Source organism: Carica papaya, chromosome 1, assembly GCF_054855325.1.
Source record: "Carica papaya isolate Zhongbai chromosome 1, ASM5485532v1, whole genome shotgun sequence".
Taxonomy (NCBI): Eukaryota; Viridiplantae; Streptophyta; class Magnoliopsida; order Brassicales; family Caricaceae; genus Carica; species Carica papaya.
The window spans coordinates 10,037,537-10,053,512 of record NC_142309.1 but is presented as its reverse complement, the minus strand read 5'-3'; the positions used below and the strand labels follow the sequence as shown (position 1 = coordinate 10,053,512).

Sequence of the window (15,976 nt, the reverse complement as noted above, 5' to 3'; positions counted from 1 at the left end):
ACCCTAGATTTTCGATTTTTTTTTCAAAAACACCCCCAGAATCTAAATTTTCACCCATTTTTTCCAAAATCATTTTCAATTAATTCCCAAAAATAATTTTACCCAATTTTATTATTATTATTATTATTATTATTTTTATTTCTATTAAATTAAATTAAATTGAATTAAACATATAATTATTACAAAATAAATTAACTATTAAAAAATAAAATAAAATCCAAGAAAAATTCCAATACAAAAATAAAAAATAGTTTTGGGGTGTTACATGTATAATCAGTTATTTATAATTAATTAAAAAATAATTATATTTTAGAATATATATGATTGCATTAATCTTATTTTAAAAAATAAAAAATATCATATGACATTTCTTTTCTTCATTAAATGTAATAGATTTTTTAAAGAACATTTAAGTTATAACACAAAATTAGTTCAAATATTAATATAAAATTAGGATACTAATAAATTACAAATATAGTCTCATAAAAGATAATTATAAATACATTGCATAAAATATTATATTTTCAAATATTGTATAAATATATATATATATATGTATATAGATATGAAAATGTTTATTTATAAATAAAGTTAATTAATTATATAAGTTAAGTAAAATAATATGAGATGTAATCTTAAGTTTCCTTCATGCTTAAAACACATAGACATGATAAGAAGGCTTCTTCACTTCCTCTCATCTTCTTGTTTTCAAACAATAAAACTTTGGTTATAGTGATAAATTACGAAAGTTTCTTCAAGCTTTTCCTTAATTTTCACACTTACATCTTGTTTGAATAAATTTTAGTTATGGATAATTAATATATGATAATGACAGTGATTAAATGATAATTATACAGGATAAAAATGACAAATTTTTTTTATATTTAACTAATTATTTATTAATGTATGTTAATAATATATTTTTATTTAAATGGTAGGAAGATATGGTTGTATGTTCAGTCAAATTATTAATTCATTCATACCTATTATATGTAATAGTAAATTACATATAAGAAGTATGTAATAAAAAATAAATAAATTATTTACCAATATAATTACATTTGTATTTAAATAAATAATTATTACATGTAATCAAATTAAACTTTTATATTTAATAAAATATATAATAATTTGTGAGAATAAAAATAGAATTAAATATGTTATATGAGGGTATAAGGTGAAAAAAAGTAACACGCCGGTCACATACCACCGATTCGATAGTTTTAAAACTCATCCCAAATTTACTGGTTAGATACCGTTCGTTACCATTTGAAGTTGAAATAAATATGATTTTCTCACACCCGTAAAGTACCATATATTAAAATCTTATTATTCATCATGATCCAAACATGGTGTTAATTTCTTCATCCATTGACAATGTTCTACAAATAAATTACGAGAAACTTTGAGTATAGACACTAAATTTTCACACTAAACTTTGGTTTAAATGTATATTTTTATATAACATAAATATTATATATGTACTTTTAATTTATTTTTAAAACACAAAGGATTGATATAAATACTTTATCTTCTAAAAACAATATAAAAACCAGGAGGGGAGTTGTAAATTTACATAAAAAGGTTTAAAATAAAAGTAAAATAAAATTTTAAATTGAATTTGTAACGGCCCCGGAAATATTAAAATGAAATGAGTATTTAAATATATCAAATGCGGAAGCGAGATCAAAATTTCAGTTAACATCCCTTACACGAAAAACCAGAAACGTACTTAAAATATAAAAGATTAAACTAACTAAGAGAGAAACTCGAAAATAAAACTATGAGTATGACTACAGAGTCTCTAGGTATCCCCTTCGTCGTCCTCCTGCGGAACGGGCTCGGGAACCATGTCTTCCTGATCTGAAATGGTTAAATAAGGAGTGAGCTACACTAGCCCAGTAAGAACATCACGATATCTCACCGTCACGGAGGTAAAGGTGGGTAGAAAAACACAAAAAGACCAATGGAGCATAATTTACAATAAACTCGTTTATTAACATGAAAACCTTTACCATCCACTTACCTCGGTGGAATTTATGAAAACAATATAAGAAAAATAATAACATTATCACAATCATGGAATAATATAAGCTGTACAACATAGCACTTATCACGCCTTTTGTAATTCGATCATTATACAACATATCTTTTTCTCATTTACCAGCCTACTAGTATCCATGGGGGTCCCTAGCGGTCCCGCTACCCGTTAACCTTTAACATTCATAATCAGTTTCCAGGGCCGTCCCCATACCCCGTCCGGTATGGGCGCCAAAACCATAAACCTCAATACCCCGTCCGGTATGAGGGTGAAACGGGCCGTCCCCATACCCCGTCCGGTATGGGCGCCAAAACCATAAGATCCCCATACCCCGTCCGGCATGTGAGACCACAATCCCGGTAGGGTTCCCTACGGACCCGGTCCGTCCACCATCTCCCAGGATATCTAGTCAGGCTGACCCCATCATACAATTATCAGTCTATACAATGTTTCATTTCCCTTTTTCCTCAATAAGCATTATCAATTCACATTTAAACAAGCAAATCGTAATTCATGCCGAACAGACAACATACAGTATCACTTCTTCAGTCATTCAACCCATAATTAATAAAACAGTAATATATGCATTCGAAACTATAAAATGAACACATCAAACCCCATAATGCATTTAAAGCTGTAAAACAGGCCAAATAACAGTAAATCATCAATCACACTAGACTCGGACTCCATTAGCAACCTTAAGCAATTTCACACATGCGTTAATTCAAGAAATACCGTTTTATCATTTTGAACTTTAATACCGTGATAGGAAATAGGGTGAGGGGTCCTTACTTGTTTTCGGGATCCGAATACGATTCACAGTGCGCCTGCAGGCCGTCCCTAATTTTCCCTGAATTTTTCCCGGGGAACTGAAACACACTAACAGTACCTGCACGTGTTCCAAAAAAATCCAAATTAGGCCCAGGGCCCCTTTCGGACCAAATCGCAACTCCGGCACGGCGGCTCCGCCGTGCTCCGGCGACGGCGCCGCCGCTGGCGGCGGCGAGTCGCTTCGGGTTGGCTGTTTTCGGCCGTTTTCGGCCGAATTCGGCCACACTCGCATTGGTCCTTGTCAGAAAACAACCCTAGGGCCCCCGGGGGGCCAAAAATCACGGAAAAGCGGAGCTTACCGGCGGCGGCGCTCTCGGGTACGGCGGCTCTCCGGCGAGGTTCGTGTTTTGGTGATTCGGCTTCGGTCAACCTGTAGAGAAAAGAATGGTGATCACGGTGATATAAAAATTGTATCGAACGGAGGCCGGGAAGGACCTCGTCGGAGGCAAAAACCGAGAGGGGCGCGGCGGCGCCGCTGGGTTTCGGCCGCGTATTCCGGCCGTTTGGCCGGGATTTCGGCCTCAATTTGGCCATAGGAGGAATCAGCGGAGAAAAACGAGTCGGGGGTATGAAATTTACCTCGATCGGCGGTAGGAAATTTCCCCGGTGCGGCGGCGGGTGGCGGCGGTCGGCCTCTGGTTCGTCTTCTCCAGCGAGCGGCGGGCGGCTAGGGTTTGTGGTCTGGTGTGGGGGTTCTATTTATAACCCCTTGCCTTTTGATCACAGCCGTTCATTTCGTTTTAATCTGGGCCGTTCGTTTTTGATTGAATCTGGACCGTCCGTGCGATTGAATCTGGGCCGTCCGATCGCGCGATTGATCTGGACCGTCGGATCGCACCCACGCGGATCGCCAACGTGGCTCCTTTCGGAGTGACGCGGTCTTGCCACGTGGCAGGCCCCGGTTGGCCGGGACTGCTGACCGAGCCTGCTGACGTGGCTGCTGACGTGGCCCTTTTTTTTTTTTTTTTTTTTTTTTTTTTTTTTTTTTCCTCCTTTCCGGGTGCTACAGAATTTATAAAAAACTTGATAAATATATAAAATAATATATGTATATATATAATATTTTAAAATTTAAAAAACATTTTGTGCACCATGAGTTAGACCTAGTTTGGCTTAAATCAACAATTTTATTGTTGAATCTAAAGATACACATTGAGACGAAATTCGTCCTAACTTACTAGAAATAAGACGTGTAAAAGTTTTACAATTAAGGGGGTATGGAGTGAATATAAATATAAAATTATAAATATAAAACCGAGTATAAGACGAATATTAATTTAATATTCTGTTTGCCGTGTACCTGCCATTACTATATATATAATTATAAACTTTTAATTTATGTTTCTATTCTAATCATGTTTAATAATTTTGTATGGTTATAATATTATCTTACATTTATAGTTAAATATTATGTGTAAATTATATTTTATTTAATTATAATAAAAAAAATTTAATGATCCGTTTAGATGTTCTATAATATATTTTAAAATTAAAAAATAGATAATTAGTACGGATAATGGATATAAAGTTTTATCCATAACTAAAAATTCTTTACGGAGATAAATATAAATTTATATTTTAATTAAGGGGAAGGGATATAAAAATTAATATATGGGCCCGGTACCCTTCTCCCCCAAAAGTCAAAGTCTTTATAATGACAGGTCAAACTTATTTCTAAAAGCAGCATCTTCTTTTAATTTATACTGTATCTTTTAATTTATTAATTTGAGTTATGTTTTCTTAATTTACATAAGTATTATATATATATATATATATATAACAAAAAAAAAAATTAATCACTATAAAAATTATACTTTGAGAATTAATAAAGCTGTTGCAAAAGTCGAAGGGTACTATTTTGCAGAAAAATTTATTCTGGTTACAACAATTGATTGCAAAAAATTATTTTTGCTACATTTAACACATGTTAAGTGTGGTTTCTAACAAGGGAGAGTAGGAAGTTGATGTACTTGGTTGAATTATTAGACAAGTAATCGCCCACAAGTTGTGCATATCTCTCAAATAATTCATCAAGAATATGATTTCCGAAATGACTTTCTAACATAGATTCAACAACTGCTCTAATAGTGTTCGCTACTCGTTCTCCTCTCAGTATGAAATTTTCGTTGTTATTATTTTCTCCATCCCAGTCAACTTCCAATACTTTAACTTCATCGATGACGAATGATCCTTGTTTTTCAATCTCTAACTTCAGTTCTTCGAAACTTGGAGCGTAATAAGGTGCGTTAAAACTATCTATTTTTTCGTTTTCAATAATATCCTAATCACAAAATTAAATAATTTATTTTACTAGTAAAATAATTTAAAAAAAAAAACATTTAGGCACAACTATATAATAACTTTATATAAATATAAGTAGGTCCTGATACCTCTCCAGCCATGGTCATGAGTGCTTGAGCCAACAACTCCCACTGGTAGCAGCTTTCCTCAGTTGTTGGATCACTGCATCTCCTACCCATGAAAGACAAGAACATGCGACCGCCATGGACTAATTCTTCAGACCTTGATTTCAAAAACGTTGAAAAATCCTTCTGAAACTGGACAGAGTACGCCTCCAATACACACTCAGGACTGCTCTTCGATATGTATAGCTTTCCCTTGTTTACCACTTCATTGCTTCCCAAACCAGCAGGGACCTAAACTTTCAGTACGAGAATATATACATGATCTACTCTGGACATATGTATATATGTATATATATATAGTGCATGCATGGGCAGGTGATTATATATGTTGCCTACGAATATTCTTGTTATGAATATATAATTAATGGAAGAGAGAAGCAAAAGTAAAAAGGTATATATGTTAAAGCTAGGTATAAATAAAAGGTATAGTTTAACGTTGGATTGTTCAAAGGAATAAAAGGTATAACTTCAAAGGAATAAGAATATATATATATATATATGTATATGTTTATGTATATGTATATTACCTGGGATAGCCAGTGGAGACTAGAGGAAGAGTGAACAAAGTGCAGAGACTTTCGAGGGAACAATCTGCCATAAAAAGAACCTGCAACTCCAGAAACAAAGCATGATCCCTTCACCTCTAATTCCTCATAGAAGAATGGGAGTTGTGAAGCGAATATATTGTTAAAATCATTGGTGGGAAGATCGTTGAGGGAAATTCTAAGCTCGGGTGGTGGACGGCCCCGATTTCGACATGTGGCATGAATCACGTTTATGATCTCTGATATCACAGTCAACGTGTTAGGACCTGATGAACAACCCAGGTCTGCAATCTCCATCACCTCCGGAATCATGTTGCTGCAGCAAAGCATTTGTTCTACTGCTTTCTCCATCATTGTTTTTCCGTTGCTTATAATCTTCCTCTGCAATTCCGTAATCATATACATATACCTTCATTATTTCACCAATATATATTGCCAATATCATTTACATTATACAAATACCTGGACCTGCGAGTTTTTGGCATAACTAGTCTCACCATCACCTTTGTTCATGTGGAGGACTTGCAGAATTTCCATTATTCTCTCTGTGAATGTTAATGTCAACTGCAATCAAGAGCAGAAAGAAATTGTAGTGAGGAGGAGAGAAGGTTTCGTATGATATATATATAAATATATATGTATATAGAAGTACGTGTAGGTAGGCAGACAGGACCCCACTAAAAAGAATCGGCATGTGCTTTAATTAATTATTAACAATTTAGAATTTTAGTATGTTATGTTTGTGGTTGGAATAACTCTTATAATTTTTGCGTGGAATTCATGCAAATTGATATCCACTTATTCTGCTTACAAAAAAATTGAATTTTATTAGGAAGGAAAATATAATTTGAAAAGATGAATTCAATGCATCAATTTAATTCTCCACTATATACACATGTTATAGTAATAATAATAATAATAATAACAATGTGATGAAGTGCCCATGCACACCATTGAAATTTTTTTAATTAAATAAATTACAAATTTTCAATTAAATAATAGCCTACCAATTTTTACAATCCTACATTTGGACAACATTTAATTGAGTTTTTAATAATAAAATACACAAAAATACACTTATAAAAATCATTTTGGAAACTAACAAATTAAAACTTCATGTGACTATTTCAAGAAAACAAAATGGTTTTGGACACATCTAAATGAATTATTGTAGTTAATATTTTCTCTAATGATATAAGAGCAATCATAGTTAATATTGACGCAAGGCATTTAAATAAACATAGTGAATGAAAATATTTCTAATGTAAATATTATCTTGTAATTATATTATTCAAATTGATAATTAAATTTAAACAAAAATTATGAACATTATAAATTTCAAAATGATCTCAAAATTACCATCAATTTTAAATTCTGTCTTAAGTTGATTGATTCATTTTTTTTTTACCTTGAATTAATACAAAATAATTTAAAATAGATCTTCATGTAATTATTAGATTACTACAAATAGTTGACACATCAAATCCAAGTCAAGAAAAATGTGTTAAAAGACCATAACTCATATTTTACACGATATTTTATGTATTTTTCATTATATGATCTGTTATAACAATATTGAGCTTTTATTAAAGTTTTTCTAAAATCACTTTGAAGACTAGATGTTTGACTTTACTAGATATAATTATAGTTTGAAATATGAATATCCATGACATTTTCGTGGCATATTTCTTCCTTTTCTAAAATCATATGCATATATATATATATATATATATATATATATATTAAGAATCAAAATATTAGTGCCCCATAAGAGTACAAGTTATAACCTAACCTTAACAAAGTTGGTTACTCATCTTAGAATTATCAAATACATGGTATCTATTTCCAACAACAATAAGATTCTCATAATGCTCAAGACCCAAAAAAAGAGAAATTAATTTTTAAAATTATTCAGAATAAATTAATTCCTTAAATTAAGTGTCTAAAATTTATTATAATATTAAGCCTGCAACAAACTAATAAGTATGAGTATAATATGTTCGAAGAATGACAATAAGAAAAAAGTTATAAATGATATATATTTATATTTATATTTATATGGAATTTGTTTGTAACGTCCCCATAAATTTAAAAAGAAATGCATATAATAATTTGAGTGCGGAAGCGAAATAAAAGTTAAAATTAACATCCCTTAGATGATAACTCAAAAGTACTAACAAACATCACGGAACAAATTCTCCGAATGAAATACGAAAAATGAAAAAATAAAGGAAACTATAAACTATCTAGCATCTACTCGTAGTCTTCTTGCGAATCGGGCTCGGGAACCAGGTCCTCATGATCTAAAATAGTTAAATAAGGGGTGAGCAACACTAGCCCAGTAAGGACATCACAATATATCGCCATCATAAAAGTAAAGATTGGTAGAAAACCAAAAATAACCAATGAAGCACAAATTTTAAACCAATACATTCATTAAAATTAAAACCATTTTTCCTTTTTCTTATCCTTGGAGAACCTGTGAAAACAACCTATAAAGACAATAACATCATGCAGGTCATAACTTCATGCACAATCAGTAACATAGAACGTATCATAAATTCATATTCATTAACAATAACTAATCATTACTATTTCTCATTTCACCAGCCTACTAGTATCCATGAGGATCCATAGGGGTGTCCCCGCTACACGTGAACCCTTTCTATTAACAGTCTTAATTCCAGGACCGTCCTCATACCCTGTCCGGTATGAGCACTAAGACATTAAACCTCAATACCCCGTCCGGTATGAGGATGAAGCGGGCCGTCTCCATACCCCGTCCGTATGAGCGCCAAATGAATAAGTCTCCATACCCCGTCCGGTATGAGACAACGTTCACGGTAGGGTTCCCTATGAACCCGGTCCGTCCACCATCTCCCAAAATATCTAGTGAGGCTGTCATCTTATCCATTTATCAGATCACATCCCATTCCTATTTGTCCTTAGTCTCCGTTACCAACTCAAACATAAATACATAAACAAGTAACGTGCATCCAACAATGCAATCATATCTTAGATTCCCAAAATCAAAGTAAGCAGTGATACATGCATTTAAAACCATAGAATAGATAAACCAGATACCATAATGCATTTAAACTGTAAAATAAATCAAACATGAATCGACATAGAATAGTGTCCGGTTCGGGTTCCATTAGCAACCGTAATTAATTATGCATATATATTTAATTTGTACAAAATACAGTATTATCATTTATTCAAACTTCAATTCCATGATAGGAAATAGGGTGAGGGGTCCTTACTTGATTCGACACCGAAAACTAGATGGTTACTGCGCCTACGGGCGTTCCCTAGGTTCCCTGAATTTTTCTTCGGAAACTTAAACGCGCTTACGGTACCTAAGAGTGTCCCAAATAAACCTAAAAATCAGACCCAGGGCCCACTCGGTCAATTTCGGAGTTCCGGCATGGTGGCTTCACCGTGCTCCGGCGACGGAGGCGGCGATCCACCTCGAGTTCATTATTTTCGGCCGTTTTTTTATCGAATTCAGCCGAACTTGCACCGATTCCTGTGAGAACACACACTTAGGGCCCTCGGTGGGCCAAAAAATACGAAAAACCAAAACTCACCAGTGGTGGGGCTCTCTAGTGCGGCGGCTCCTCCGGCTTACGTTGCGGTTGGGTATTTTGCTTCGGTCAACATGTAGAGAAGGAAACAACGGTAGAAAAATCACATCAAACAGAGAATCGGGAAGGGCCTCATCGAAAGCATTTTTCGAAACACCTCGCGGTGGCACTGTCGAGCTTCGGCGGTATTTTTTGGCCAATTGGCCGGTTATTTCACTCTGATTTCGCCATGGGTGCGTTTAAAATTGAATTTCGTGCAAGAGGGAAAATTTTTAGCTCATTTGACGGTCATAAATTAATTCGGTACGGCGGCGGGTGGCGGCAGTCGGCTCCCTGGCGGCTGGGCTGCCTTCTCTGGCAAGGGGCTCTGGCGGCTAGGGTTAGGGTTTGGGTACGGATGGGGTTATTTATACCCATCTGCTTTTGATCTAGGTCGTCCATCGCTTTTAATCTGGACCATTTGATCATGATTAAATAGGGAGTGAATATGGGTCGTTCATCGCGATTCAATTTGGACCGTCCATGCGCGATTCAATTTGGACCGTCCATGCGCGATGCAATCTGGGCCGTCCATGCGCGCGAGAACGGATCTCAGTTGTTCGATCGCGCGCACGCGGATCGCCCACGTGGCTCCTCCTCGCGTGGCCTCCCGCGTCAGTGTCTATGCCACCTGGCGCGTCCTGGTTGGTTAGGACAGCTGACGTGGTGTAACTTTTTGAATTGCGTTTTGACATTCGGTTTTTGATTTTTCTTTCAAAAATAGCCTCAAAACCCAAATTTTCACCTATTTTCCCCAAAATTATTTTCAATTAAATCCCTAACTAATTTTTATCCTTTTTATTATTATTATTATTATTATTATTATTTTCATTAAATCAAATTAAATTTAAATAAATTAAATTAAAACCATATAAATAATAATTATATTTATATATAAAAAAATAATAATTAAAAAAGAAAAAAGAAAAAATAAAGGTAGCGATCCCCGGGACTGACCCTGCTACCACCTCAACAATACTTGTCGCATATGTAGTAGTGCCCAACATTATGCGAGAGAGTGCCCAAGGAACCAGAATCAGGGCAGACCTCCTATTCAGGGCAAAGCTTACAACCTCACCCAGCAGGATGCCGAAGCCGACCCAGACGTGGTACATGGTATGTATACTATCTGTAACCATCTTGTTCATGTTTTGATTGACACTGGTGTATCGCATTCATTGGTTTCACCTATTTTTGCATCAAAATTTAAAGTATTACCGGATAAACTTGATTCAACGTTATTTGTATCTACTGCTGGGAGTGTAACACTATTTGAAGAAGTTGTCTACAGGGCTTGTGCTGTAGAGATAGCAAATAGGATATTGAGTGTAGACCTAATAGAATTAGACACGGGAGATTTTGATGTAATTTTAGGGATGAATTGGCTAACGACGTATCACGCCACCGTAGATTATTTTGACAAGAAGGTTATATTTAATCCTCCTAATGAGGAGCCATTTACAAGTTAATAAAATCATTTAGTACTTATTCCTTGATGGCAAGTTTTCTTATTCGTCGAGTACCTTAACCTTGCTGTTTTCTCTAATTAGGCAAACCCAAGAAAGAGAATTGTATTCAAGAGATTTCGGTATTCTGAGACTTTCTAGATGTGTTTCCGAATGAACTTCCCGGACTACTAGTGGACAGAAAAGTCGATTTTACCATAGATCTACAGCCAGACACCCAGCCTATTTCAGTTGCTCCTTACTGCATGAGCCGCGTTGAGATGGAGGAGCTGAGGAAATAGATCACTGAATTGCAAGATAGTGGTTTTATCAGACATAGTGTGTCCCTTTTGGGTGTTGGAGTCACTTTTACCAGAAAGGAAGATGGAACGTTAAGACTATGTATTGATTACAGATGATTGAACAGGGTCACAATCAAGAACAAATATCCCATTCCCAAGATTGATGACCTCTTCGATATGTTGCAGGGTGTGTAGGTCTTCTCTAAAATAGACTTGCGATCAGGTTACCATCAGGTGAAAATAAGGACATAAGACATCCCTAAGATGGCTTTTCGAACCAGGTATGGACACTATAAGTTCCTGGTCATGCCATTTGGGCTAACCAACGCCCCAACCATCTTCATGGATCTGATGAACAGGGTCTTCAGACAATTCTTAGATCAATTTGTTATCGTGTTCATTGATGACATCCTGGTCTATTCAAAAAACAGAGAGGAACATGCTCACCATCTAGCTCAAGTTTTGCAGGTTCTCAGAAGAAAGAAACTGTATGCAAAGTTGAGTAAGTGTGGATTTTGGCTTGAGCATACCACCTTCTTGGGACACATCATATCAAAGGATGGAGTATTAGTGAATCTTGAAAAGGTTAAAGTGGTGCTCGACTAGGAGAAATTGACATCAGTTAAAGAAATCCGTAGCTTTCTGGGAATTGTGGGCTATTACCCTAGGTTCGTTGAAGGACTTTCTAGTCTAGCTGCTCCCCTAACCTGACTCATAAAGAAGAATGCCAAGTTTGAGTGGAATGAGGACTGTGAAAGAAGTTTTTCAGAACTAAAGAAGCGGTTGACTACTGCACATGTGCTGGCCTTACCGAGTGGATCGGGGGGATATACAGTTTACAGTGATGCCTCCTATCTAGGCCTATGTTGTGTTCTAATACAGTATAGGAAGGTCATAACCTATGGGTCCAGACAGTTAAAGAGTCATGAGAAAAATTATCCCATCCATGACTTAGAGCTTGCCGCAATCATACACGCCTTGAAGACTTGGGGCCATATTTATATGGAGAGACCTTTCAGATCTATACTGATCACAAGAGTTTGAAACATATATTCACTCAAAAGGATCTCAACATGCATCAGAGAAGGTGGATAGAGCTTCTTAAGGACTATGATTGTGACATCTTGTACCATCTGGGTAAGGGCAACGTGGTAGCCGATGCACTCAGCAAAAAAAGTGCAGGTATCTTAGCCCATTTGATGGTTTTAGAATGCAGACAAATTGGGGCCATACAATAGGTTCGACTTAAGGAGAGTCACATGTTTGGGTCATCTGACCATCAAGCCTGAGTTAATCCAAAGAATAAAAGAAACTCAGTCAGCTGATCCCGCCTTAATAGCCCTCAAGAACGATGCAGAATAGGGAGTTAGCTCAGAATTCCGAGTCTCCGCTGATGGGTTACTCTGATTCTAGGACAGGGTGTGTGTTCTAGGTGACAATGAGTTAAAGAGAGACATCATGACAGAGGCCCATACCTCAAAGTTTACCATGCATCCCGGAAGTACTAAAATGTACCAAAGCATGCGACCCTGATTTTGGTGGAACGGGATGAAAAGAGACACAGCTGACTTTATGTCTAAATGCTTGGTATGTCAGTAGGTCAAGACAGAGCATCGTGCCCAAGAGGGTTACTTCAGCCATTACCGATCCCATAGTGGAAGTGGGAACATATCACCATGGACTTCGTGGCAGAGTTACCTAAGGCACGCTCAGGACAAGATGACATTTGGGTAATTATTGACCGGCTTACCAAGCTTTCCCACTTCTTGGCCATCAAGATGACTGATCCTTTGAACAAGTTGACAAGAATGTATATCCGGAAAATAGTCAAATTGCATGAAGTCCCAATGATAGTGGTGTTCGACAGGGACCCCAAGTTCACTTCTCAGTTTTGGAGTAGCTTTCAGCAAGCAATGGGAACGAAACTGTCCCTCAGTACTACCTTCCTCCCTCAGACTGATGGACAGTCAGAAAGGACAAACCGTACACTTGAGGATATGCTCCGAGTTTATGCCATTGACTCCGGGGGCCATTGAGATGACCATCTATCCCTGATAGAGTTCGCCTACAACAACAGTTACCAAGCAAGTATGAGGCATTATATGGGCGCCCATGCAGATCGCCGATTTGTTGGAAAGAAGTGGGCGATAGAAAATTGTTCACCCTAGAGCTGGTAGAGGAGACTACATCTAAAATAATTAAGATCAAGAAGAACATTCAGACGGCTCAGAGCAGGCAGAAGAGTTATGTAGACACCCGGAGGAGAGATTTAACGTTTGAAGAAGGCGACCAGGTGTTCTTTAAGGTCACTCCTTTTAAGAGAATCAGTAGGTTTGGCAAGAGGGGGAAACTGAACCCCTGATTTATTGGACTATTTGAAGTCATAGATAGGATTATTACTGCTGCCTACAGACTAGCACTGTCTTCCGAACTTTCTAAGGTCTACAATGTGTTTTATGTGTCCATACTACGCAAGTACAACCCGGACCCCTCTTATGTCTTGGCCCACGAACCTCTTCCACTCCGGGAGGATTTATCCTATGAGGAAGTACCAGTCGGCATTGCAGATCGAAAAAGCAGATTACTCCACAACTGGGAGATATCTTTTGTGAAGGTTATATGACAGAACCACACACCAAAGGAGGCCACATGGGAGCTAGAATCAGACTTTAGAGTCCAGTACCCCCCAGCTGTTCGATCAAGAGTAAGAGACAAATTTGAGAGACCAAATTTCTTTTAAGGGGGGAGAGTTGTAACACCCAACCTTGCTTTTTTCTTTTTTCTTTTTTCTTTTTTAATTATTATTATTTTTTATATATAAATATAATTATTATGTATATGATTTAAATTTAATTTATTTAATTTTAATTTGATTTAATGATAATAATAATAATAATAATAATAATAATGGTAAAAATTGGTTAGGGATTTAATTGAAAATAATTTTGGGGAAAATGAATGAAAATTTAGGTTATGGGGGTATTTTTAAAAGAAAAATCAGAAATTGGGGTCAAAAATGTAATTTAGAAAAGTTACACCACGTCAGCTACCCTGTTAGCAGCCCCGACCAACCAGAACACGCCAGGTGGCAGAGACGCTAACGCAGGAGGCCATGCAGGGGGGAGTCACGTGGGCGATCCGCGTGCGCGCGATCGAACTGCTAAGATCCATTCCCACACACACAGACGATCCAGATTGAATCGCGCATGGACGGTCTAAATTGAATCGTGATGAACGACCCAGATTCACTCCCTATTTAATCACGATCAGATGGTCCAGATTAAAAGCGATGGACGACCTAGATCAAAAGCGGATGGGTATAAATAACCCCATCCGTACCCAAACCCTAACCCTAGCCGCCAGAGCCCCTTGCCAGAGAAGGCAGCCCAGCCGTCGGGGAGCCGACTGCCGCCACCCGCCGCCGTACCGAATTAATTTATGACTGTCAAATGAGCTAAAAATTTTCCCTCTTGCACGAAATTCAATTTTAAACGCACCCATGGCGAAATCAGAGTGAAAGAACCGGCTGATTGGCCAAAAAATACCGCCGAAGCTCGACAGTGCCACCGCGAGGTGTTTCGAAAAATGCTTTCGATGAGGCCCTTCCCGATTCCCTGTTTGATGTGATTTTTCTACCGTTGTTTCCTTCTCTACATGTTGACCGAAGCAAAATACCCAATCGCAACGTAAGCCGGAGGAGCCGCCGCACTAGAGAGTCCCACCACTGATTTGGTTTTTCGTATTTTTTAGCCCACCGAGGGCCCTAAGTGTGTGTTCTCACAGGAATCGGTGCAAGTTCGGCTGAATTCGATCAAAAACGGCCGAAAATAATGAACTCGAGGTGGATCGCCGCCGTCCGTCGCCGGAGCACGGTGAGGCCACCATGCCGGAACTCCGAAATTGACCGAGTGGGCCCTGGGTCTGATTTTTAGGTTTATTTGGGACACTCTTAGGTACTGTAAGCGCGTTTCAGTTCCCGAATAAAAATTCAGGGAATCTAGGGAACGCCCGTAGGCGCAGTAACCATCTAGTTTTCGGTGTCGAATCAAGTAAGGACCCCTCACCCTATTTCCTATCATGGAATTGAAGTTTGAATAAATGATAATACTGTATTTTGTACAAATTAAATATATATGCATAATTAATTACGGTTGCTAATGGAACCCGAACCGGACACTATTCTATGTCGATTCATGTTTGATTTATTTTACAGTTTAAATGCATTATGGTATCTGGTTTATCTATTCTATGGTTTTAAATGCATGTATCACTGCTTACTTTGATTTTGGGAATCTAAGATATGATTGCATTGTTGGATGCACGTTACTTGTTTATGTATTTATGTTTGAGTTGGTAACGGAGACTAAGGACAAATAGGAATGGGATGTGATCTGATAAATGGATAAGATGACAGCCTCACTAGATATTTTGGGAGATGGTGGACGGACCGGGTTCATAGGGAACCCTACCGTGAACGTTGTCTCATACCGGATGGGGTATGGAGACTTGGTCATTTGGCGCTCATACGGACGGGGTATGGAGACGGCCCGCTTCATCCTCATACCGGATGGGGTATTGAGGTTTAATGTCTTAGTGCTCATACCGGACAGGGTATGAGGACGGTCCTGGAATTAAGACTGTTAATAGAAAGGGTTCACGTGTAGCGGGGATACCCCTATGGATCCTCATGGATACTAGTAGGCTGGTGAAATGAGAAACAGTAATGATTAGTTATTGTTAATGAATATGAATTTATGATA

General features: G+C 37.2%; 1 protein-coding gene across 2 annotated transcripts; it reads right to left on the bottom strand.

Annotated features, from left to right (window-relative positions):
• Positions 1–1,628: 1,628 nt before the first annotated feature.
• On the bottom strand, positions 1,629–6,429 carry LOC110810809 (putative jasmonic acid carboxyl methyltransferase 2). 2 transcript variants are annotated; one of them, XM_088218887.1, is made up of 4 exons: positions 6,306–6,429; positions 5,826–6,224; positions 5,263–5,529; positions 1,629–1,863 (listed from the first exon to the last, which is right to left on the bottom strand). In XM_088218887.1, exons 1-4 carry the CDS (start codon positions 6,378–6,380, stop codon positions 1,753–1,755), a joined length of 852 nt encoding a protein of 283 aa, XP_088075013.1. In that variant the 5' UTR covers positions 6,381–6,429; the 3' UTR covers positions 1,629–1,752. The 2 variants fall into 2 exon arrangements, with proteins under 2 accessions (XP_088075013.1, XP_088075010.1); XM_088218884.1 differs by lacking the exon at positions 1,629–1,863 and adding an exon at positions 4,705–5,153.
• Positions 6,430–15,976: the final 9,547 nt, after the last annotated feature.